The sequence below is a fragment of the Cyprinus carpio genome, chromosome B19, assembly GCF_018340385.1.
Source record: "Cyprinus carpio isolate SPL01 chromosome B19, ASM1834038v1, whole genome shotgun sequence".
Classification (NCBI taxonomy): Eukaryota; Metazoa; Chordata; class Actinopteri; order Cypriniformes; family Cyprinidae; genus Cyprinus; species Cyprinus carpio.
Window position 1 is genome coordinate 2,804,881 of NC_056615.1, and position 27,662 is coordinate 2,832,542.

General features: G+C 36.9%; 1 protein-coding gene across 7 annotated transcripts in view; it reads left to right on the forward strand.

The window, feature by feature from the left end:
• Nucleotides 1-27,662, forward strand: part of LOC109051853 (receptor-type tyrosine-protein phosphatase U-like) — a 229,222-nt gene that overhangs the window by 124,148 nt on the left and 77,412 nt on the right. For all 7 annotated transcript variants that reach the window (XM_042745001.1, XM_042745003.1, XM_042745007.1 and 4 more), the window contains exons 6-10: nt 1,541-1,718; nt 6,267-6,560; nt 12,348-12,671; nt 16,342-16,451; nt 18,884-19,085. In XM_042745001.1, coding sequence (XP_042600935.1) covers nt 1,541-1,718; nt 6,267-6,560; nt 12,348-12,671; nt 16,342-16,451; nt 18,884-19,085 — 1,108 coding nt within the window. The remainder of the gene's footprint in view (nt 1-1,540; nt 1,719-6,266; nt 6,561-12,347; nt 12,672-16,341; nt 16,452-18,883; nt 19,086-27,662) is intronic.

Consider the following 27,662-nt stretch of genomic DNA (forward strand, 5'->3'; position numbering starts at 1 on the left):
AAAAAAAAAAGCAAAATACAGTAATAATGATGATGATAATAATAATAAAATGCGAAAATAAAAGCCAATTCAAAACATTAGTATATAACTATTACTAAAATAACACTTTCACGAAAAACAGTACAGTAGCTTTGTGTGAGAAACAGATCAAATTCAAGGAGTTTTTTCATTCAGAAACTGACACACTGAACGCAATTTTTTAAATAGAAAGACTGAAATAGTATTTTCTTGTAAAAAAAAAAGAACTCCATGCTCTGGACTTCTTATAGTGTATGATACTTTGAAAGCGTTTTTGTGTCATTTCATTGAATCTCGACAGCCTCTGTGTTCTTGTGCCTTAATGGATGGAAGAAAGAAAGTCACGCGGGTTAAAGATGACATAATGGAAATAAATAATTCCAGAATTTAGGGTGAACAATTCCTTAAAGTGCAGTTTCTTTTTTCTCCTTTTTGAATGGCATGCAGGCTCTTTCTTTCATGTGCTCTGAACTCATTGAGATCACTTCCTGTGTGAGCCACTGCTTTATGCAAACACTTGGAGTGTGTGTGTTAAAGGAATGAAGGGACTGTGTGTTCCTTGTCTATCTGAGCACCCTGCATCTCACTTTCTGCATACAGCACTAGTTCGCTCCACTTGACATCTTATGATACATAATGAATGTTTGCCAGTTCTTTATGAGAGCTTTGAGTTTTGTTGTGCTCTTTATGCACCATAAAATAACATAAATAAGTGATAGAACCCTAAAACGAATCAATATACTGTAAGTGATAGTGATGTTTGTCTTAACAAATAGCCTGCGGTAACACTTCAGATTAGGAAACACAATTCACAATTAACTAGTTGCTTATTATAAGCATATTAGCTGTTTATTAGTGTATTAAAAATGATTCTAATGAGCATATTTTAGAACTCGTAATCCACCCAATACCTAAACTTAACAACTACCTTACTAACTATTAATAAACAGCAAATTAGGAGTTTTTTGAGGCAAAAATAACCTTTAAATAAGTGTGACCATATCCAATAATGTTACCTAGAATTGAGTGGTGTTTCAAATCGTCTCGCCTCTTTCAACATCACAACTCACGAATCTTCTAGAATTCAGAGTTTCACACTCATGAACAGGACTGCGCTTGTAATTACGCTGTTTCCCAGCTCACATGAAGGGCGCATTCGTTTACCTGATGAATCTGGACTTCTCCGAGCTCTTGCAGAACTGAGTTTGGCTTGCTATATTTTCAGTGTGAGAGATTTGTGGGGTTATTACATCTAAAATAATCATGAATATTTAAGTGGAAAATGTTTCATAGAAATGTGGTTGTCATGCGGATCTGGAGGAAATGCTTGTGTTGTTGTTGTGTCATAACTAATGTTAACCTAATGCTGATTTGGTACAAAAAAAAAGTGGTTTAAGTTTTATAAATATGTTCATGGCATGCATCTCACTGATCATGTCAAAGCACTGATTTGCATATCCGTTTTTTGTGTTTTGTGTGTATTTTTACTTATGCGTCATGTACCCCTCTCTCTCTGTTTCAGAGGCGTAATGGTGTTCTGATGTCGCCGTACTCGGTGACGTCATCAATTGGCGAGCGTCGATTGGTTGCTTGGTTTCAGGTGGGCGGAGCCCAGCGTGGAGAGCAGGATCTTTACAGATGCATCACTCAGTCGACATACGGAGCCGCAGTGTCGAACTTTGCTGAACTAATCGTCAGAGGTATGACCAGTGTTTCTTTCAACTTTATTCTATAGGTTTATTTATTTGCAAGTGTGCTTTTGTAAACAACTTGTTTCTTGTCACATAGGTCTGTACTGCAGGCTGTTGAATGCTTAATTCTGATTGGTTGATACATGTTTTAAGGTGTGTGATTATTTTTAAGGAAGTAAGTCAAGGTCTTTTGACAGCAAACTCTAAACACTCTCTCTTGACTATATCTATATATATATATATATATATATATATATATAATGTAATAAAGCTTAATGTATATACACACATTCTATATTTATTTTATATATGCTGTTACTTGCACTTCTGATTAGATGCTAACTTCATTTCATTGGCTCTGTACTTGTACTCTGCACAGTGACAATAAAGTTGAATCTAATCTAATTTAAAATATACACATATAAAAAAAAAAAATGAAATTAATAATAATAAAAATAATAGTTATTATTAGTAGTATTGCATTGTGACAGGAGATGTGTTATCATCGTGTTAATTTTGCATAGTTTTGAAGCATCAACTTTATGGGTCCCATTACTTTATATGGAGTCACAGAGATGGATTATTAATTTCTAAAAATCTTAAATTAATATTTAATCATAAATTAAATTTTTAATCAGCGTCAGATGGCCCCTTTATGTCTAAGCTGATGGTTCTCAAAGAAAAAGGAACCATAAATTCCAGCCATTACACTTCTGCCATTATGCTTTGCTATCGTCAGGTTATTCTTTCACAGCACAGAACGTTCTGGATTCTTCTGATCCTCTGAACTCTCAATCAAAACACGAGCACCTGAGCATGTCTCACTGATTCACTGTAACATCACATCCCCACCCAGAGATCTCTTCAGCAAAAGCCAAAAGCCCGTGAGAGATGTAACCTCCCTGACTAGAGCCCTCGAGAGAGGCGGCGGACTGATTACACTCATATCCACCCAAAAGTAACCAAATTACTAGTGCAATCAGTTATGCAAATGACCACACGCTGCCTCGTCATGGCCCGCTCTCTACAAGTGGCTCTCGTGATGGTGGCATGATTGAACGAGTGAATGAGTCACGCTTCTCCTGGAGCTGAGGTAATGTCACAGAGAGTCCACGAAACAAAGGAGTAATCAATGCTGTTGTGCGGGTGAATTATGTACTTCACACAGTCTACAGGTTTATTTTTGAAAAAGTTATTAGTTGCTGAAGTGCACTGTGTTTGCGTCACACAGACACGAATAAAAGAGCAACAGGAGCGACCCTTGAAACTTTGCTGTAATTCTTAATTCAGGGCAATTTCCTGTCTGTCAAAAATAGACGTACTGGCATGATACTGCACTTACCGTATAAACTCATAATTCCCCTGCAGATTATGATTAGCTTCACACATGAGTGAGTTATTAGACTGCTTCAAACTGATAACTCATAACATTTATACATATATAACCTGGTTCATAAGAGTCATATAATATTCTATAAAAATGTAATACACAGTAATATTGCAAAATATTATTACAGTTTAGAATAACTGTAATTTACTCCTGTGATAAAAGTTGAATTTTCAGCATCATTACTCTAGTCTTCATTGTCACATGATCCTTCAGAAATCATTTTGATATGCTGATTTGATGCTCAAGAAACATTTCTTGCTTTTGTCACAGTTATCTGATGACTAAAGAGTTCAACAACATGTACAGTTTGTAACATTAACCAGATGTTGATGACTAGAAAATAAAGTTAACTAATAATTTCAAAGTTTATGTTGTCTTTCTTTGCCATCTTCAAATAATTGACCCATTTTTAAGAATTATGGGCCAAATTTTCTAAATAGTGCAAATTAGCGCAAGAGCACAAATCCAGTAACGCCTGGTGCAAGCTGTTAGGCTCTATTTAAAATGCTCTTAACATACTGATTAATAATGCTAAATGTAGATGAAAAAAAGTTCTGTCACACACCTGGTTTCAATGGTCAGAAGTAACTATATTTGCAGCATTGTTGTTTTCTGTAGTGTTTTAGCAAAAAGGATCAAATTATTTTGCGGCTCACTCTGTTTTTAAAATATCCACAGTGCTTAATGCCACTTTAGCGTCAATAAAGTTAAGTGTCCAGTGGAACCAAGCCGAGGTCTGCCATTTAGATATGCATGATATATAGGATCAGCGCACAATTTGGCATCATTTTTGTAAACTTTCTGAATGTGCCAAGCCAAGATGTTCCTGCAGTTCTTTCTTAAATTGTGCAACACATAACAGGTTCGTCAAGTCCTGGAACATCTCGTCCACCTTGACTGAAAGGAAAAGGGTCTGTTAAGTGCAGCTGGTAATAGGCCGCTTCTCAGCGGGGTTAAATAGGACCAGCAGCTTTCCAATTGTGACTAGCGTGAGGTGCAGATAATTCTCCTGTGAAAGGAGTTTGATACTGTGTTCAGGCATGTTTATCTGCATCTGTGCTCTCATTAGCTTGATTCATATTTGATTTTTATGCAGCGCTGTGATTAACTGTAATATTGAAAGTCAAGGTCTCACAGTCATACTGTTCTACTGATAGCATCTCATACAGAGATGATGATTAATTTAAACTGAGAGATTAGAAAGGCTGAGCAATCAGGATACACAGTTCATTTATTTGAATGTGACACTGTCAGTTATTAGTAAAAAAAAATAAAAATAAATCTATCTGTTTAGTTTATTAGCATATTACCATCACCGATTCAGTGTAGTGAGAAATATGCGTTTAATGCATTAAAGCTGCTTTTGCCTGACCTTCCACTGCATTTTTATATTTTACTCCAATTTCCTTCACTCTGAGATAATTTCATGCAGTATTAATGCCATATTAATCAAAAGATGAATGGAAATACCCAGGATTTAGTTCAGCATCACGTAATTGATTTTAGTTGGCTTCAGTTTATTTAAATCAAATGTTTAGTTGCATGATTATGCATTTTCTTATACAGTTGTTTTGTATCAAGTCTGTTTAATATGTATTGTAATAAATATTAGATAATAAGTAAAAAACACATTTCTGACATTAATTTCTGTTTGACAAAAATATGATACTGTGAACATTTTTTCATAAATGCTAGGTTATGGCAAATTGTTGCATGTTCATACAGTTGATTAATTGATTTCTACAGTTCATAAATTGTATGTTGGCAAACAATATTTTTGGTCACACTTCATTCTCATTATTAACTATGACAAACTACTTTTGCCTGAATAAACTCCTAATGTTCTGCTTATTAATAGTTAGTATGGTAGTTTTTAAGTTTAGGATTAGGAATGTAGAATATGGTCATGCAGAATATGTGCTTTATAAGTACTAATAATCAGAATCAGAATCAGAATCAGAATCAGAAAGAGCTTTATTGCCAAGTATGCTTGCGCATACAAGGAATTTGTTTTAGTGACATAAGCTTCCAGTACACAAAAGACAACAACACACAGTCAAAAAAAATAAAAAATAAAAAATAAAAACCCTTTGCAGATAAATAAGTGTATAAACAATTGTGCTATAAATGATAATGGAATTGGATTGAGTAAGATGCAGGGATGTACTAGGATGAAGGGTAACAAATAAATATAAGGATATTGCACATTTTTTTATTGTATAAGTGGGGAACATTTAACTGTTCATGAGGTAGATTGCCTGGGGGAAGAAACTGTTCTTGTGCCTGACTGTCCTGGTATTTGCGGCTCTGAAGCGCCGGCCAGATGGCAAGAGTTCAAAGATGGGGTAACTTGGGTGTGAGGGATCCAGAGTGATTTTCTGAGCCCTTTTCCTCACTCTGGATGTATACAGTTCTTGAAGGGTGGGCAGGGGAGTACCAATAATCCTTTAATAAACAGTAGATATGCTAGTAATATGCATACTATTAAGCAACTAGTCACAAATAGTGAGAACTGGACCTTAAACTAAAGTGTTACTGTATGTTTATTATTATTATTTGCTGAAACAGAACTAAATGGCATACATTTAAAATATAGATGCAGTGTGTTTTAAAAGTTGCTTTTTAATACTTAAGACTAATATTTCCTAAAACTACAAAAAAATATGTTAAATTAAATCTATGTTTACTGTACAGTCACATTTACTGTTACTCTGTGAAATGGTGTGGTTAAAATCTAGGCATTATTATAGGAATCTACATGTAAAGCATCCGATCATTTTATATAAGACATTAAAGAGGTCAAATTCAGATTTTAAAAATGTTATTTGATATTACATAACAAAAGGGTTCAATGTACAATGAAAATATACTGTAAGCACAGTCAAAAAGGAATATTTATTAAAACTAAACAGCAAAAAGGATGGGCATTTAATGTTCAGAAACTTGGCTCCTCTAGTCCAAGAATTCAGTGGATTTTATTAATCTTAATCCAGGAAGATTTGTTGACATTTGTTGTAAAGTCAGTCAGATGTAGCACCAGCTGCTCTGCAGATCTTTCTGAAGAATCTGAAAGTTTCATTCTGGGATGCTTTTGTTTTAATCAGCCAGATAAAACATATAAAGTGTGATTCCTGTCCACTCAACATTGTTTCTTTCTCTTCCTGTAGTCCCGCCCACACCGATAGCTCCACCCCAGCTGCTGCGCTCTGGCCCCACCTACCTGATCATCCAGCTCAACACCAACTCTATAGTGGGCGACGGGCCGGTGATCCGCAGAGAGATCGTATACCGGGCCAGCCACTCTCCCTGGTCCGAAACTCACGGAGTCAACTCGCTGACGTATAAAGTCTGGCACCTTGAGCCGGACACAGAATATCGCATCAGTGTCCTCCTCACCCGGCCCGGAGAGGGAGGAACCGGCCCGCCTGGACCCCCGCTGGTCAGCAGGACCAAGTGTGCGGGTCAGTGGACTCTCTTTTCTTCCTCTTTAGCCAGTTTTAAATGTTATAAAGTAACATTTTTAGTATTAAAATGCACTTGAGACAGTTCAAGTTGTGTGGATTCGTATGACATCACTTGATTCGGCCTGAGGTAAATGTGACTGTCAGCTGTTTTTGGACAGATGTAGAAGGTGCGGGTTTGAAAATGCGTGAGGTCTGGGGTGAGGTTAAGAATTGTGCTATAATAACCCCTACAAATACAACTCATTATATACACTACTAAACACTTTAAAAGAGACAGACATGTACTGTAGATGTTTGTGAAAGATGTTTTCTTTGTTTTGGAAGCATGGACACTGTTACATTGTACCATATTTATTACATCAATTATTATTATTTTTTTTTAATATATCTTACTATAGATTAGGAGTGGATAATTTTGTCTGTTGTTTATTAATCATGCAACAATACATATTACTGTTAGAGTTTTCATTAATAATCATTGCTATATAGATGCTAATTTTGTCTAGTGCTCATAAATTTCATGCTAAGTCATGCTAAAACATTCATATATGTTTTATATTTAAATTTAACTAATGCAATAGCATGGATGACTTCATGGCTATTTCATTTCATTATGTAAACTACTAGTTCTACAGATCGGTGTACTAGTGTTAAATGCTACTGTTTTTGATGACATTGATAATGTTTCATACAGATAATATCATGATATTTTTGCATTTAAGTGCCAGCGATGCAGTGTTGCCAGATATTGCTATAAAAACAAATAAAAACCGATGTATAAAAATATATATATGAAAATATATTGCTGACCCTAAACTGCAACTTCCCACTTGATTAACTTTGTAAAGTGTACAATTAAGTGGAAAAGACAATTTAAAAAATGGGTATAATAGCTGGATCTGGCAACACTCGCTCACTCTCTCTCAAGCCTTGCCGTCATACCACGGACTACACTTAATTATACATTCAGACATTCATATGACGAGTTTTAAACAGCAACAAATTTTATTTCTGGACATGAAAAATTTACTGAAGTCCGGTGTTTTGCTGATTTACCGGTGACCTCTGGCTACGGGCCTGCAAGGTACCATGTAAATTAATTTACAGTTTTTTTTCAAGACGCCATGGAAGCACATGCATGAGATTACGGGATGTCATAGTGATGCACCTGTTATGTGCATTACTCTAGCAGATAGATGAGCTCAAAGATAACAAAAATAGACTAAAAACTCTGAAAACCATAATTCCATTTAGTTTGAATTGAAGCAAGTATGAGGCAAACAGAGTCAAGTAGTCTGGTATAATCAGTTTTTGACTTTATTCTCTGGTCCTCTGAGGAGTGTGTGTTGTTTGTGTGGCTGAAGTAAGCTGGACACAACTGTAGTAGAAATGTACTTGTGTTGTAACCTTGCTTTTGGACTTCCTAATGTATCAATGTCAAAGGTGCTCTTAGACTCTGTTCATCTTGGTCTCCAGCAGCAGCAGAAGAACACGCATGTTGCTAATGTGGCAGACATCTTTATTTTTGGCACCTGATGTTGAGGGTGGTTGGGTGCAGATGTAGAGACACATTACTGCTGTATGCTTCTATTACGCTGCATAATTTTGTATGTACATCTGAATATTTATATTGTAATATAATACTCACTGAGTTATTTTCATGTATGTACTGTATATTGCTAACATACAGATAACCTTATTATAACAAACAGTTCAATTCAAGTTTATTTGAATGGAATTGAATTTAATTGTTTGTAATAAGTTTTTTTTTTGTAATATTTTTTTTTTTTTTTTTTTTTTTTTTGCATTTTTATTTCTTTTATTTCTGTGTGAGTCATGTTTGATTTATATTAGATTTATATCTTGGGTTATTATTGAGTTCTTAGCGGTCGCCTGTGTGTGTGTGTGTGTGTGTGTGTGTGTGTGTGTGTGTGTGTGTGTGTGTGTGTGTGTGTGTGTGTGTGTGTGTGTGTGTTTCTTAGCGGACGCGTCTGTGTGTCATATCCAGCAGTTAGGCCATTCCTCATCAGGCCTGTGGGAGTTTCAGTAGATGTGTCTCATTAATTTGTGTAATCGGGTTGATTTGTCTGGAGGACTCTGAGGGAGGGCAGAGGTGCGGGTCTGCAGGCTTCACTGGACACTGACTGTCTCAGCAAAACACATTTCACCCCAAAAATCAAAAGGAGTAAATATAAGGCATTATGTTGCATTGAGGACAAGGAAAACTTAATGGTTTTCTTTAAGCAAAATAGGATTTCAGATTTTTTGCCTTTTGTGGGTGAAATATGAACTGGAGGTGTTTTGGCAGGACCTCTTTTTCATGTTCAGGAGATGTTTTCATTTTTAAAGTACAATGACAGTGTTAATTCATCAGTGTGCATTTGATTTAGAGCTCCTTATGCTGTAATGCCAAGTGCATTTGTATTTACAGACACGCAGGGCGCTGGGCTCGTCTCCTGTCTGTCTGTGTCTCTCAGAGTGAGAGCGAGGGAATGAAAGTGACAGGAAAGAGAGCCGAGGACCCCTGCCTTCACACATGACATGTGTAATTAACTCATAGCAGCTCTAATCGCATCTGTACTGAGAGAGAGAGGAAGCAGAGCTTTGTAAAATGCTAATTTATATGTAATGATAACTCTCTGAATGACCTATTAAATGTACTTTATTGCTCTCTCTCACGGCTTTCATAACTTTAGAGATCAGTCTTGTTAGTGAGAAGCGTCAACCCCTCTCTCTCCGACTCTGTCTGTCTGTCAGTTCATGAATTGCTCTGTTTTTCCAGGGAAAACCATTATCGTATGATAAAAAACCCTGTTAAATCTAAGTCTTATAGTCCAAATCTTTTGGCTTTGAGTTATATGCTAGTGTACTAAATGCTGGAAATATTTTCTAAACTTTTGTCAACTTAAGAAAAGCAACTAATAGACAAGGCTAAGATACCTTTTTTATGACTAAATTCTAAAGAACACCAGACAAGCAGTGGACTGCTAGTCGTAGGCCATTATCTGCCAAAATTCTTATGCAAATGAGGAAGCCAGTTGCAAGTTTGATTTGATATACTTATTTACTTACAAAATTACATTTATTTAATTAAAAAGTGTTTAAACCCCAACCACATCTCAACATCCAATCAACAACTGATGCATAGAACCAAGACTCCACCTTTCACTTCTTCATGTGTATATATATATATATATATATATGTTAATTTTTTTATTTTTCATGTGTATATATATATATATATATATATTAGGGGTGTAATGGTTCACATTTTCAAATTCACAAATTCACGGTTCAGTTCAATATGACACAGTGTTGTCACAGTTTGTTTTGTTCTGGGGTTTTTAAATAGTTCTGTTTTAAACCATGAAGGCGAGGAGCCAGTGAATATCACACATAAGCAACGTGCAAACTTTGCGCAATAGTTACGCCGGTGAACACCTTAATCTCAATCAATTCACTATACAGAAAGTGAAATTAAAAACGATGACAGAGTAATGACGGAGCTTACTGTATCTGACGCTGCATAGAGACGACGAGACCAATCTACTTCAACATATGCTGATAACAATATATAGCTAACTGTTTTAATTTATTCCCTTAATATGTATAATATTACATAGTGAAAAAAAAAAAAATTGAGAAGAAACATATTTTGTGTTAAGTGATGTTTTATTAACAAATTTCGGGAGGAGCACACACAGATAATGAACACTGCCAATCCATCATCAGTAATTACACCATCTATCCAACCAGCACAAGAGAGAAGCCCTATAAATAATTTAAAGCATTCTTAGCTTCATTATCTCTAGTCATTCAGCACTCGACTCCTCACCTTCAGCCCGTTCCTACCCCAGCTCGGGGAGGAGCATTTAGGGGGAGCGCTCTGGGTCCGGGCTAAGAACCGAGATCGGAGCCCTCTTCATGGACAGCACGCCAAATATGCATAACCTAAGTGTGAACTCATGAAACAGGCTGTTTTTGAAAGTCAGTGCTTGAAATAAAAGCGTATTTCATTGATTTTTATTGATGACTGAAGTGTCAATATTTAAAATTGTAGGCCTATAAATCATTGTATGATAGACCTGTATTAAAATAAATTTTTTCAAAAACATTTTAATTAAGAAGTGAATATATAGCCATTTTTTTTGTTTTCTGCAGCACATCAGTTATTTGGTAATTATTGTGGGGCAAATTAATTGTAATTTTAATTGAATAGGCCTAGTAAAAGTAACTTCATAATAATAATAATAATAATAATAATAGGCCTAATAAAAATAAGAATGTAACATGCCTACATTAATTGGAAATGCCAAATATCTTTATAAAATGTATGTTTTTGACAATATCATCAACATCATCTTTTGACGCACCCCAGCAAGGGGAGGTTATCGTGGGGGAGACGGCATGTTGCCTTGTTGAGCGCAGTGGCACTGAGAACATCATAGTTCACACACTTAAAGCTGTTTTATTTTTCCAGATGTAATAGGCTTAGTTCAACAAACCGTTCGGTTTGTAATGTGCACCGAACCAAAAGCAACAGTTCAATAGGAATATGTGTATCGCGCTACACCCCTAATATATATATATATATATATATATATATATATATATTAAGGCTGTCAGTTTAATGCATTAACTTAATGAATTATGAGTTATGAGAAAATAAAGCGATTAAAATGTTTAAAATATTTCATTCAGTTGACTGTTGACAAATATGATGCAGGTCAATAGTCCATAACTGCAGTTATACCCTGAAATTCATGATATTGGGGCAACAATGCTCCTGTATGATTTTTTGTCTCATACAGTATTTATATAATATGATTAGTGATATATCACACAAGCAGCAAGAGCAATATCGCACAAGTGGAAATGTGATTTTACACAACAGTTCAGTAAATAAGAAGTTAATATTGTGTTAAATTTTAAAACACAATATTGTCTGTTTTTTCTCAGTTTTGCAAACAAAATTATTACCTATAAAGCCATAGCAGAACTGTTGCGCGTCTCCGAGCAACAAAGCAGGGTTTAGTTTCTGAATGAATCCGCGTTTTGAACAAACCGTGTGAACCAATGATTTAAAGACCATTCATAAAGTGAGCCGTTTACTTCATTCCTGAAGGAATCAGCTATTTGAAAGTTCATTCAATAAATGTTGAATCAAATAAAATATTAATTTTCAAAGCAACTATTTGCAATGTCTACTTAATACTTTCTCAGTTAACACAAAAATAGTATTTAATAATGTTTTGGGGGTATTTTCACAGCCAAATGTAATTTGCGATTAATTAGATTTTAATCAATCGACAGCCCTAATATAGCCCTAATATATAATCGACATATATATAATATATTATATATAATATATATATATTCTGCACGTTGGTAAGATAGATAGATAGATAGATAGAAAGATAGATAGATAGATAGATAGACTTGCCAACTGCATTTTCAACCAAATATAGGCCTTAGAAGCATATTGGTCAACCACTAATTTAAATTTGAAAAGAAAAAAAACAGGTTTAAGAATGAATGAATGAATGAATGAATGAATGAATGAAGGAATGAAAATAATAATTCAAGATGACATGTTGATGATATTTAAATCATTCAATACTGAAGGGTATCAAAAAAGAAGTTTTGTTTAATTAAAAGGCACGATTTTTATCATGTTTGTTATAGGTCTATTAGAGTATTCTGCCATTACTTTAGAAGCCTGCTAACAACTAACTCAAACTGGAGTGAAAATGTGAAATGTAATTCCCTCTTCTCTGTCCTCAGAGCCCATGCGTCCGCTCAGAGGACTGACGGCGTCGGAGATTCAGTCCCGTCAGCTGCTGCTGCAGTGGGAGCCGGTCGGCTACAACCTGACACGCTGTCACACGTACTCACTGTCGCTCTGCTACCGCTACTCCACCGCCGCGGGGGGCGGAGCCAGCGGGAATAACGCCACGGTGAGGGAGTGTCTGTCAGTGGAGCGGAACACCTCCCGCTTCACGCTCCGGGACCTGCCTCCGTTCCACGCCGTTCATGTGCGGCTGGCGCTGGCCAATCCTGAGGGCAAGAAAGAGAGCCGAGAGGTCACCTTCCAGACCGAGGAAGACAGTGAGTATTCATTCATTCATTCATTCATTCATTTACACAGTGATGTTATGGGAATTGCTGTAACTTTATCTAACACTTTACATTAAGCTTTTATATATAATGCATTGTAGAAGTATTTTAAATTGTGCATTAATTGTGCCTTCTAATGCACCTTAGAATGCATTGTGTAATTCCATGAATAATTATAAACACAGTTATTATACATTATAATGTATAATGTAGTCATTGTTACACCTTTGGAAAATATAATGCAGTACAACATGGCTAACAACCAATTTATAATGTATTGAATGTTTAAACTATGGTGAATTTTATCTTTTGTTACAATTTTTCTTGCAACCAATTTCAGATGTATCAAAAAAAAAAAATCTTAGAAAACAGTGTTTTTTTTTTCCACTACATCTACTATCATAACATTAAGACTCCTCACTCCTTGATTTAGTAAGATTTTTAATAAATTGAATAAATGTAATACATTTTAATAAATGTAATAGTCAATAATTTTGACATTTTAACTGTGAAAACCAGCCTTTAGCATGTGGGGGAACATTAACATTATTAAATCAAGCACTAAATGAACAGACCTTGTGCAGATGCGTTCACGGAGGTTTTAATGAGTCAGTATTGTCTTGATTGAAAGCTCCATCATTTTCATTCTAAGGACTGTTTTGGTAAACTCATAACACAACGTATCCCTGAGTGTTTAAGAACTGTTTTCTTCAGAGCAAACTCTCAAACAGCTCAGTGAATGTTTTCACTTCTGATGAAGAATCACATTATTATACTCCTGTTTTCTTCAGAGCAAACTCTCAAACCATATACGTCGTTTGTGCAAGCACCTTATTACGACCTATATTTACGTTTTTAAAGTTAAGCGGGCCTCTAGCGGGCGTAAAAAAATAATGACAGTATCGCGTTGCGTCTGTCGTCATGAAATGACGTATAACGTCATTACCAATCAAAACGCACGTTTATTTAAATGCAATGTGTGTGGACTTTTTACACCGATCTCACAGTAATTCGTACATATTTTACTAGGTGGCTTATTCGTTCGAATGACCACACCTATCCCCACCCCCTAAACCTAACCCTCACAGAAATCATGCTAAATTATGATTTATTGAGCATATACATTTTACGTGCACGTCCGTTCTCTGGGATCGAACCCATGATAGCATGATTGCATATAAAGGTATAACGGAATAATCTACCAACTGAGCTACACGAAACACAAATCACAGTGCAAATAAAAGAGTACAAAACATTAATATGAAAACAATCTTTTGCCGATAGGGGCGCAATTGTAGTATACGCTCTGATGGGTCGTATTTCAGGGATTTGGACAAACGACTTATACGAGCGTATTAGTTGGAGGACAGGTTGATGTTTTCACTTCTGATGAAGAATCACATTCTTTCTGAGTTTGATTAAACTTTCATTTACCCGGAGGTGTTTTTTTTTCTTTTCTTTTTTTTTTCACGGGTCAGTAGCCATAACCCATCCATCTTTGCAAAGGCCTGTATTTATCTGAGCAATTATGATGTGGCGACTGCAGCAGGGCCCAGTTTGCCCGCAGTGCTCAAACCCCAATTATAGCAGCAACACAAATATTGACTCACAGAACACCACGCTTCAGCATAATTAAATGGAAGATCATACTTATAAATGGAAGTATATGAAAAATTAATAAGCTAAGGCCACCAGCAAAATGGAATAAAGATTTTTGCTTATTTTTGCATTTTTATTTACGCCGTGTGTCAGGCGGCGTGGGTTTGCATTCTCATGCAAATGCTTTACGATGAAACCCTCAGAGGTCAAGTGAAAGCCTCCCCATCTGAAAAGAATGAATTGTCGTTTTTTATTTTTTTATGTGAAAAACATCTTTTAGATGTTTTTTTTAGTGATTTTGGTTGTTTGGTTTTGATTGTTTTTGTTTGGTTAATTGGGAACAACACGAGGAACTGCAGTTAATCAATGAATTAATTCTGCGAGTAATGTTAAATTACTGGTAGTCAGCATGCTTGCAGTAAGACACAGAGAGGTAATGAGAAATGAGAAGCAGGGATATAAACTCTCTCTGCTTTGTAACCTTTCCAAGCGTCTGTAGTTGGACCAATGCATGGAAAGTAAAGATTTTTTGGTTCGATTCTGAAAGGTCTTGGACGACTACTCATTTTTACTACCGCTCTAGTCAGTGTTTACTTTATCTCAGCACATGGCGTTAAGCATCAGCAGTCTGCTGCCAACTCCAGCGCTGTCAGAGACACTTCAAAAAACACTCACATCCCAGTTATTTAGAAGAGATTTTTTTTTTTTTTTTTTTTGGCCACAGTACCAAAATTGTTTACTGTATGAAATATGAAAAATTAAATATCTTTTAAATAGTGTTAGTGCTGGCATGAACTGTGTAAGCCAAACAATATGCACATTTTATAAAATAACATATGCTGAATAAGAAAATTTGACAGTTTTGTAAATGCACAAACTACATTTATAGTCTTCAGAGTTTTGCAGCCAATACACACAAAACAATAAAACATAATCAACAATGTGATTAAACTCAAAATACATCACATACCATTTGATTTGATTGGATGTACAGCCTATGACATCAACATCAAAATATATGGGAAGTGTTTTCTTCTCTTTTTTAAAGGTTGTGCTTTATTAGGACTAATAAACAGCCAATATGCTAGAAACATATATGCTAATAAGCAACTAGTTATTAGTGAGAATTGATCCTTAAAATAAACAACATCAACAACAACAACAACAACAACAATAATAATCAACTAAAGTCATGTGATCTGTGACTAGTTGGCACAGACACTAGATTTCAGTGATTCTTTTGATTCCATTAACAATGTAGTACTTCTGTGGAAAGGGGGAAAGAGTAGACAACATGTCCTTAATTGCAATCATGCCTCAAATTGAGTTTGTTTGAGAGCCGTCTGTGGAGCTATAAAAAGCCTTGTGTGGCATATTCTACCTTTTCAAATAGCTGGCATTGATGCATTTTTACAGTAATATCAGTTGCTGTGTGCCACATAACAAATGGTTGCTGTCTACATTTACTTGCATTTATGTTGTATGTGAAGGCCAATAATTGCTTTTTGCAATTATATTTTTATCAATAGATCCAATTTTGCATTAATTCTAAATTCCCATCTGTGTTTGCATGAGGGAAATCATCTTTCCTTAACACTTCTGCCCTCTTTTCTCAACGCTATCCACATTTCTGCATTTGAATGTGGCAGTCAGTTTTTCTATAGCTCGTAGCATTCACTATTGCCTAAGTTTTCCAAACTTTTGATCGAGGGTAGATTCAGCCTGTAGCCATGCTGGATGACTGTGGCCTGGATGGAAGTTAGATCCCCTTTTCTCTCTTAAAAATGAGTCTAGATCTCTCTCTCTCTCTCTCTCTCTCTCTCTCTCTCTTACAATCTGCCCTATTTTCTTCCACACGGTGTGTTGATAAAGAAGACAAATCGTCTGCCGTGGCGTCTACCGCTGCGCTCAGATATGAGATGGGTCTGTGGTCTCTTCCGCTCTCCTGTAGTCTGTAGAGGTGTCATCTCACCTTCATCTCAGCTGCGTCTGATACTCTGTGTTTAGTAAGATTGATCTGACCGTACTCTTTGATCTGACTCTTTCGTCTTGTTTCCTACAGTCCCAGGAGGCATTGCACCCGAATCTTTAACCTTCACCCCATTGGACGATATGATCTTTCTGAAGTGGGAGGAGCCGTTGGAGCCCAATGGTCTGATCACACAGTATGAGGTACTGTAGTGTGTGTTATTATTTACAAGTTAATGTAAATGGAAATATTGGCTTTGAAAGAGTAAGTAATCACTAACAAAACATAATGCTAAATAACTGGTGCATTTCAATCTAATATTTGGCTTTTAAACTAAATCTGAAGTGGTTTTTATACCATGAAAAAAATGCATGATTTATATGTTTTAATGTGACACAGAGACATAAATTAAATATATCATCAAAAAGACCCATTAATACCCTTGTGAAAAAGACTTTAGTTTTTAGTGTTTGTGAAGAAGTTGCTATTTAACTCATTTAAATTATAGTCAAATATTCAATTATAATATTGAATAACACACAACAGTTTAAATTATAATCAAATACTTTACATGTGCTTAATCCAGTTTGTTAATCAAAATAAGTGCGTTTAAAGCATAACAAAAGATTATTAAAATTATTAAAATTATTATTTTAATTTGACATGATTACAAAGTGCACTTTATAAGATGTTTTTAAGTGTTAAAAAAGTAATTAAAGTGAGTTCTCTTTAAGTACACTTAAGTGGCCTTTTCTTTCATTCATTTTAAATGAACTGCAAGCACAATAATAATAATAATGATAATAGTAATAAAAAAATAAAAATTGAAGTACACTACAAGTGCCAATTCAGTACAGTTAAGCGCACTTCATTTTTAAATGGGTATTTGCAGACAAAGCCTTTTTGCTGTTTTCCAATATGTGTGTGTGTGTGGAGAGAGGTCTGACTGCACTTTGAAATGCTGTTTGTTTGTTTTTTTTCTTCCCCTTTGTTAGATATTGAATTGCATGTTAATGAAAGGGGCAATGATTGGTTCAGTGTTGTGAAAAATGATTCAGGAACACATTGTACTGATGACGCACAGTTTATGCCGCATTTGAATCAGTTGGGCGAGGCATGTTTTAGTTTAGCTGTTATGCAAAATCACATTTTCAGAATTTGAATTTGGCTGGGTAAAGATTGGTTTCAGACTTTCAAGGTTTGTTTTTGTCCCTCGTCCTTCCTCTCAGTCATTAGCGTGAGTAAACTCTTTTCACTCTTCACAGAGTCTAGGTGTTCTTATGCTAATCATGCTGTAGTTCATTCTCCAGGCTTCAATTAGTCAGGGGACAAACATAATTGCTTATTTGCCTTGCAGAGGCTGTCGGATGGGGCGATTGTGTTTAAATGCTTTAGTCTGGTTATATAACACATGTAAGCATCTGCTTACGCTCCACACTCGTTTGGGAGTGACGTGTGTAGCTTACTTCACTCTGCTGTTCGTTCTCTTGATGGATTTGGTAATGATTTCTCAGTGGCGGATTTGCTGCCCCAGCATTTTCATAAAAAAGTAGTTTCAAAATGGAGCGTGTAATTTCTGTTGATGGATCTTGAGAGGGATAATGAAGTATTTAGCCTATTCCGCATTCAAGTGCATGCATGAAGCTTGCAGCAACACTCAAAAGTAATGACTATAAATGTGCTGGAATAAATAGCAATAATTATGTATTAATAAATAGTGAATATTTTAAATGGAGAAATGCACCTTTAACAGATTAAATTTTGAAAGAGTTTTTGTTTTCGATTCGAATGGGTTCAAGACATTTCAAGCAAGGCAAGTATATGCTGAGTTTTGTTCATTTTTGTGACACGCTCCAGTTCACAGAGACCGATACAGCAGAAAGTGCATCCTGTTTATCATCTTTGTTTTATAAAAGCACAATGTCTTTTTGATATTGTGAGTGTGTATATAAATAAGCATAGACCCTTTACAGTTTTGAGTTATATATTACTCTTATCTTTAGGAGCGAAAACGACAGCATGTTTTAAGTCATTTCTACTGTTGTCAGGAAATAAATGGGAGTGATTGTTCCTGCGCCTCGGTGTCACGCAGAAGCGCACTAACAGCAAATGTATGTAGTTATCATTAGAGCAAGCAGCCATGTAAAGTTGCTTCTACTTATATGTTTAACTTTTCAATGATAAGCCATATTGTTGAAGGGAGGGGTGGGGGCATATTATCATATTATAGAGACATAATTAGAAAATGGTTATTCTTTGAATCATTGCCATTAGACACATACGCGGTTAACAAAATAATTTCCTTAAATCTGGATGAAATCATACATGCCTGCTGACTTACATTTTATATTACATATATTCAGTGGTACAGATACATACAGTATAAAAAGAATGGGACTCCTCTTGCATGGATGAAAATGTAACTGTAAAATCTCACCTGGGGTTAAATGAGCCAAAAAATATACTGTAATTTCTGAATGTAATAAGACTACTAAAAATGCTACTGTTTAAAGTAAGGTAAGTGAAGACATCAGGTTTTGTTGTGGGTATAGTAAAGCTGGACTCTATAGGACAGAGATGCATCAACACTGATCACCTATTTCCTCTGTGCTCACTGTCTGTTTCCTGTTTTTAGATCAGCTACCAGAGCATCGAATCGTCAGATCCCAGCATCAACGTTCCCGGCCCACGGCGCACCGTCTCCAAACTTAAGAACGAGACGTATCACATGTTCTCTGGGCTCCACCCCGGCACCACATACCTGGTGTCTGTTCGCGCCCGCACCGCCAAGGGCTTTGGCCAGACCGCCCTGACTGAAATCACCACCAATATCTCAGGTGAGGAAATGCGCATCGCCACAAGGAATTCTGGGATATGATGGGCATCAGAAAACCTACAACTTTCCTGGCTTTCTGTTGCATCTCTCTGAATCTAAAATACTTAATTATAAGTTTTCCACTAGAAGGTAGATGGGCTTTGGTTTTATCGCTGGAATAAATGTAAAATGCCTACGAGGGGCTTTTAATTGGTTCAGGATTTATTCAGACTTTATTTGGACTTCATTTAGACGTAATCGCAGCCAGACAAAAGCTACTCTTTTGGCGAGATTGACTCTCTGAACAGCAGAGATATTGATACCAAGGTTTACCCAGGCTTAAGTCGACAAACTGAGGGTAGAACTGAGTAAACTGAAGGGAAAATGGCAGATCCTTTTGGGAAATCGTTTTTCCACCAATGAACTTATAGGCTTTTGGTAAAAGTCTCTGACTTTGCATTTTGCGGCTCAATAAACTGAAAATTAAAGAGAAACTGATTAGTTTTGGCCCCTTTGTTAATTCTGTCCAAACAATGGACATTATCTGGACAATCCTGCTTAAACAGCCTCATGATAGTAATAGTTCACCCCAAAATTCAAATTTTGTATGTACTCTACTCCAAGCATGCTCATTTATTGACCACCTCAAGCTCCAAAGAGACAAAAAAAGTACCATTAAGACAAGATACTAAAAGCAAAACCATTGTTATTTCATGCACTGGTCAATTTTGAAATTTGGGGCTTGTGACATAGGCACTCACACAATGTCTGCGTTCTCTTGAGATTTTATTGAGAGCAACAGCTCAACTCAGTCTCACTGTCACACTAGGCTGACGGAAGGAACGATGAAGACGTGAAGTGGCATTAAAGGGATCATATGATGTTGCTTAAAAGTACACTATGTTGTGTATTTGGTGTAATGCAGTGTGTTTATGCGGTTTATGGTTCAAAAAACATTATTTTACACATAATATAAATTATTGGTTCTCCTCTATGCCCTGCCTTTCTGAAACGCATATATTTTTACAAAGCTTATCATTCTGAAAATTGAGGTGTACGCTGATTGGCCAGCTATCCAGTGCATTGTGATTGGCTGAATACCTCAAGCATGTGACAGTAATGTTACGCCCCTTGCCATACTGTGATGCCGTCTCCTGGTGCAACGAGACAAAACCATTAAAACCCATTACAAACGAGGTATTTGTTGCATCCAGTGGGGACATAATTACTGATAATAGTGTCTTATACTGTCTTTTTATGCGTTGCGTGTCGCGCCACGTAAACATAAAACCATATCTGCATTTGTTAATCGGAGAAACGACAAACAACAAGCGCTACTCTACACTGCCTAAAACTTGCGTTTGAATCATCAGTGGCAAATTCTTTAAATATAAAACATTTAGAAAAAAAACAGGTTAGAGAATGACGCAGCTGGCAGATTCTACGAAGGACTCATGTGGCTCCACTTCACCAGGGTCAAAGCTGATCCAGTGATCCACAATGCAAAGTTGATGTATTTCCTCAGTGACCATCACGGATCAGCTCTAGGAATGATGAAGTGGATATCATCCTCTTTTGGAAGGCCAAACAAAGTAGTTTTGCTTTCACAACGAAACACAGCATCTCCACAACATGGCGGCAACAACAATACTACAGCGAAAATCAAAGTTACGCCTCCTTACTTTGCGTAAACATTTGGGCAGTGTTATGCAAATCCCACATCATGACGTAGACATATGGGGGCATGTTTAAACAAGGCGTTTTAGGTAGGCGTGATTGAGTCTTAACTTTTATAAAGAATATCTCTTTGGATTTGAGTCTTTAGTCTTTGCTACTTTCTGATCTTCTTTATTTACCAAGAGCTTGTAATACTCCAAAGAGAATGGAAAAATTTAAATCGCATCATATGACCCCTTTAATTCAATTCAATTCAATTTTATTTCTAAAGCATGTTTAAATTCAACCTTTGTTGCCCAAAGTGCTGTACAAAGTACAAAATTTAAATACAATACATTAAAAGTTTAACCTGGATTTGAATTTGGCTAATGTGGAGGAAGTTCTGACGAGTACCAGCTATTGCGAAGACTCTGTCTCCCCTGCATTGCAGACGAGACCGTGGTATTCGAAGAAGATGGCCATCTTGGGATCTGAGTGACCTATCCGGATTGTAAATGGTGAAGATCACGAGCATCCAGTATGGTTTTCCGGTCTTGACCCTTACGCACAGAGATTCCAGATTCTCTGAATCTTTGGATGATTTTATGCACTGTAGATGATGATAACTTCAAACTCTTTGCAATTTTTCTATGAGAAACTCCTTTCTGATATTGCTTCACTATTTTTCACCGCAGCACTGGGGGAATTGGTGATCCTCTGCCAATCTTGACTTCTAAGAGACACTGCCACTCTGAGAGGCTATTTTTATACCCAATCATGTTGCCAATTGACCTTATAAGTTGCAAATTGGTCCTCCAGCTGTTCCTTATATGTACAGGTCCTTCTCAAAAAATTAGCATATTGTGAAAAAGTTCATTATTTTCCATAATGTAATGATAAAAATTAAACTTTCATATATTTTAGATTCATTGCACACCAACTGAAATATTTCAGGTCTTTTATTGTTTTAATACTGATGATTTTGGCATACAGCTCATGAAAACCCAAAAATCTTATCTCAAAAAATTAGCATATTTCATCCGACCAATTAAAGAAAAGTGTTTTTAATACAAAAAAAGTCAACCTTTAAATAATTATGTTCAGTTATGAACTCAATACTTGGTCGGGAATCCTTTTGCAGACATGACTGCTTCAATGCGGCATGGCATGGAGGCAATCAGCCTGTGGCACTGCTGATGTGTTATGGAGGCCCAGAATGCTTCGATAGCGGCCTTAAGCTCATCCAGAGTGTTGGGTCTTGCGTCTCTCAACTTTCTCTTCACAATATCCCACAGATTCTCTATGGGGTTCAGGTCAGGAGAGTTGGCAGGCCAATTGAGCACAGTAATACCATGGTCAGTAAAACCATTTACCAGTGGTTTTGGCACTGTGAGCAGGTGCCAGGTCGTGCTGGAAAACGAAATCTTCATCTCCATAAAGCTTTTCAGCAGATGGAAGCATGAAGTGCTCCAAAATCTCCTGATAGCTAGCTGCATTGACCCTGCCCTTGATAAAACACAGTGGACAAACACCAGCAGCTGACATTGCACCCCAGACCATCACTGACTGTGGGTACTTGACACTGGACTTCAGGCATTTTGGCATTTCCTTCTCCCCAGTCTTCCTCCAGACTCTGGCACCTTGATTTCCCAATGACATGCAAAATTTGCTTTCATCCGAAAAAAGTACTTTGGACCACTGAGCAACAGTCCAGTGCTGCTTCTCTGTAGCCCAGGTCAGACGCTTCTGCCGCTGTTTCTGGTTCAAAAGCACACGCCTGTGCACGGTGGCTCTGGATGTTTCTACTCCAGACTCAGTCCATTGCTTCCGCAGGTCCCCCAAGGTCTGGAATCGGTCCTTCTCCACAATCTTCCTCAGGTTCCGGTCACCTCTTCTCGTTGTGCAGCGTTTTTTGCCACACTTTTTCCTTCCCACAGACTTCCAACTGAGGTGCCTTAATACAGCACTCTGGGAACAGCCTATTCGTTCAGAAATTTCTTTCTGTGTCTTACCCTCTCGCTTAAGGGTGTCAATGATGGCCTTCTGGACAGCAGTCAGGTCGGCAGTCTTACCCATGATTGCGGTTTTGAGTAATGAACCAGGCTGGGAGTTTTTAAAAGCCTCAGGAATCTTTTGCAGGTGTTTAGAGTTAATAAGTTGATTCAGATGATTAGGTTAATAGCTCGTTTAGAGAACCTTTTCATGATATGCTAATTTTTTGAGATAGGAATTTTGGGTTTTCATGAGCTGTATGCCAAAATCATCAGTATTAAAACAATAAAAGACCTGAAATATTTCAGTTGGTGTGCAATGAATCTAAAATATATGAAAGTTTAATTTTTATCATTACATTATGGAAAATAATGAACTTTTTCACAATATGCTAATTTTTTGAGAAGGACCTGTACATTTAACTTTTCTGGCCTTTTATTTCTACCTGTCCCAACTTTTTTGGAATGTGTAGCTCTCATGAAATCCAAAATGAGCCAATATTTGGCATGACATTCAAAATGTCTCACTTTCAACATTTGATATGTCATCTATATTCTAATGTGAATAAAATATAAGTTTATGAGATTTGTAAATTATTCCATTCCTTTTTTACTCACAATTTGTACAGTGTCCCAACTTTTTTGGAATCGGGTTTGTATTACCTTTTATCTATTTTGATTACATTAAATTAATCAAAGCTAAAACTCTACTTCAGTAGCACTTGCATTCACCAACTTTACAGTTTTAGAAAAACCTTTACTACTCTTAAAGAAGGTTTTTTTACTCCTAAAACATGGTGATTTTTTTTTTTTTATTATTTTTTTTCTCTTGCTGTTGACAATATTTTCTATTGGGAGAATTGTGAGAAAAAAAAGTAACAATTGTGAGATAAAAAGTCACTATTACCTTGTTTTATTACCAAACACCGAGGTGCGATGGCACCTATTGTATCCGTTGACATTCTTCTTCTTCTTCTTCCGCTCTTGAGTCTATGGCAGCCCATAGAACCGCTTGCGGGAAAGTTGTGAAATTTGGCACACTGATAGAGGACAGTGTTGACATTAACCATAGAAAATTTGAAGTCTCTAACTCAAACTCTCTAGCGCCACCACTTGTCCAATTTTTCACTCATGTTTATGCTAATAACTTTTGAACCATAAGCCACAGAAGGAAAATTCTTTTTTTTCTTCAGAATTCTTTGCTCATGCCAAGGCGAATGAACTCCGAAATTAAAAAATCATAAGGTTTAGTTTTTTCGCTATTTTCAATTGTTCGAAAAAACTACTTTTTTGAACTCTTCCTGTTGCGTTGATTTTTGCGAAAATTTAAACAGATCATCTTCAGACCATGTTGGCAAAATGTTCTGGAATACAAGCTGATTCGTCCAAACCATTCTCGAATGACACACAAACGAATTAGACAAATATGAAGCTATATCTCCACAACCATTTGGTGTATTGAGACCAAACTTGGTGTGTGTTATAACAAGCATGACCTGAGACTACCTGCAGTGGTTCAGCGCAGTGCCACCTAGTGGTCAGGAGATACGAAAAATTCATATTTTTGCTAAGAACTTCTGAATGGTTTGGCCTTTTTAGACTCCTGAATTCTTGCCAAATCCAGCAATATCAAACATGCCAGGTTTTGCCTTATGGTTTGTGCAATGTTGCATTTTAGCACTTTAAAAACATTTGCCAATATCTTAGAAACCGTTACCCCGATCGAAACGAAACTACTGCATGAAATTTGAAAACATAGCATGCCGGCTATACACTAATGCCCAGTTGCCAAAATTTTGATTGTAAGTGGTATATAAATTCAAACAAAGTTGGCAGTCAGTAAATTTTTCTGTTCTCAAATATAAAAATGTCTCCCAAACTCCCAAACAAAATGAGATATTTTCACCAAATTTGACACACATATGTATGGGCACAATCTAAGGACACATAAAAACAATTGGTGGGATTGTGCCTCTTGGTGGCTCTATAATTGAACAAAACATTAAATTGCCATTGACTACAATAGATTATAATATATAAAATGGTATATTTTATGAAGGCATTGGCGTACGATTACGGAACTTTTATGTACCATTGAGCTTGCTGCTTGCAGCTATATTTATTATTATTATTATTATTATTATTATTATTATTATTATTATTATTTAGTGGTGGAAACGGACTTCCATAATTTTCTAAATTTTTAGAGTTAGAGATATTAAATCCTTCTTGCAAACATTTACATTTACATTTACATTTAATCATTTAGCAGACACTTTTATCCAAAGCGACTTACAAATGAGAACAGTAGAAACAATCAGATCAACGAGAGAACAAACAACGGTATACAAGTGCTATGACAAGTCTCAGTTAGTCTAGTACAGAACACGTAGCCAGGTTTTTTTTTTTTTTTTAAATATGATAGACAAGAAAAAGAAAAAGGTAAGTACTAGTATTAGTTGGTTAAGTGCAGGCGAAAAAAGATGAGTCTTTAGATGTTTTTTGAAAATGAGTAAAGACTCAGCCGTTCGAATTGAGATCGGGAGGTCATTCCACCAGCTGGGAGCAGTCCAGGAAAAAGTCCGTGAGAGTGATTTTGAACCTCTTTGGGATGGCACCACAAGGCGTCGTTCACTTGCAGAGCGCAAACTTCTGGAGGGTGCATAAGATTCAACTAGTGAGTTTAGGTAAGTTGGCGCCGTGCCAGTGGTCGTTTTGTAGGCAAGCATCAGTACCTTGAATTTGATGCGAGCGGCTACTGGTAGCCAGTGTAACCTGATGAGGAGAGGAGTAACATGAGCTCTTTTTGGCTCATTGAAGACAACCCTCACTGCTGCATTCTGGATCAGTTGTAGAGGCTTGATAGTACATGCAGGAAGGCCCGCCAGGAGAGCATTGCAATAGTCCAGTCTGGAGAGAACAAGAGCTTGGACAAGAAGTTGTGTGGCTTGCTCAGACAGGAAGGGTCTAATCTTCCCAATGTTGTATAGGGCAAATCTGCAGGACCGGGTCGTTGTAGCAATATGGTCTGTGAAGCTTAACTGATGATCCATCACAACTCCTAGGTTTCTGGCTGTCCTGGAAGGAGTTACCCAGTTACCCAGCTGTATAGAGAAGTTGTGATGAAACGATGGGTTAGCTGGAACCACCAGCAGTTCAGTCTTAGTAAGGCTGAGCTGAAGGTGATGGTCATTCATCCAGCTAGAAATGTCACTCAGACAGGCTGAAATGCAAGCAACTACCGTCGGGTCATCTGGTTGGAATGAGAAGTAGAGTTGAGTGTCATCAGCGCAGCAGTGATAGGAAAAGCCATGCTTCTGAATGACAGATCCTAATGACGTCATGTAGATGGAGAAGAGAAGCGGTCCAAGTACTGAGCCTTGAGGAACCCCAGTAGCAAGTTGTTGTGACTTAGAAACTTCACCCCTCCAAGACACCATGAAGGATCTATCAGAAAGGTAGGAGTTAAGCCACTGGAGTGCGGTTCCGGAGATGCCCATCTTTCTGAGGGTGGACAGGAGAATCTGGTGATTAACAGTGTCAAAAGCAGCAGACAGGTCCAGCAAAATGAGTACTGAGGACTTTTGAAGCTGCTCTTGCCAGTTGCAGGGCTTCAGTAACCGAGAGCAGGGCAGTCTTAGTTGAGTGGCCACTTTTGAAGCCAGATTGGTTGCTGTCCAGGAGGTTGTTCTGTACAAGAAACATAGAGAGCTGGTTGAACACAGCTCGTTCGAGTGTCTTTGCAATGAATGGAAGAAGGGATACCGGTCTGTAGTTTTTCTAGAAGTGCTGGATTTAGAGATGGTTTCTTCAGCAGTGGGCTTACCCGAGCCTGCTTAAATGCTGAGGGAAATGTTCCAGAGTGAAGAGAGGAGTTTGATAATGTGAGTAAGTGAAGGTATGACTGAAGAAGAAATCGCTTGAAGGAGGTGAGTGGGGATCGGATCCAGTGGGCAAGTAGTAGGATGACTGGACAGGATAAGTTTGGAAACGTCCGTCTCTGAGAGTGGAGAGAAGGAGGAGAAAGAGTGAGCATTAGTCGTTGTGAAGTTATCCTCAGTGTGCGGTGTGGAGAATTGGTCACTGATGGTTCTTGTCTTATTTGTGAAGAAAACTGCAAAGTCGTCAGCTGTAAGAGTTGATGGAGGAGGAGGTAGAGGCGGATTAAGAAGAGAAGAGAAGGTTTTGAAGAGTGTCCGAGCGTCACAACAGTTGTTAATCTTGTCATGGTAATATGATGTTTTAGCAGTGAAGGCGTTTGCAGAGAAGGAAGAGAGGAGAGACACCTTTAACTCTAAAATGTCAACAAAAAGAAATAGGAATTTTGAACTTGGCTTTGTTCAGTGTTCAGGTTTTTGTTCAGGAAATCTATGCAAATTATGGCAAATTTAATTAGATAATGGTGCATTTACGTTTAAAAGAAAACAATTGCATTAATGTACTGTGGTTAATCAAATGTAGAAGTATATTGAGATCTATTAATTAAAATGTTGACTCCGTTAACCTGTGGTGTCTACATACATACATACAGGCATACATACATGCATGCATGCAAACATACATACATACATGCATACATAAATAAATAAATAAGTGATTAGTTATCAGAACTTAAAATTCAGCATTAGACTAAGTATTTATTTTTATTTTTTTTTGCCTTAAAAGGCAACCTAAAAATGTGTTTATACAATCCCTGTACTGAATACAAAGTCTTCTGAAATCATTCAGTAGCTTCCCTGCTTTGTTTTAAATGGGTTTGTGGATTTTTGCATTAACTGTTCCTTTAAATATCTCCACACACACACACACACACACACACACACACACACACACACACACACACAGTAATCCAGCTGAGTGAAACTTTTCTGTGTGTTTATTTGTGTGCTTCTTTCTGAGGTTTGTTCCTATGAACAAGTCAATCGTACCATCCCTCAGTCCACAGATCTAAC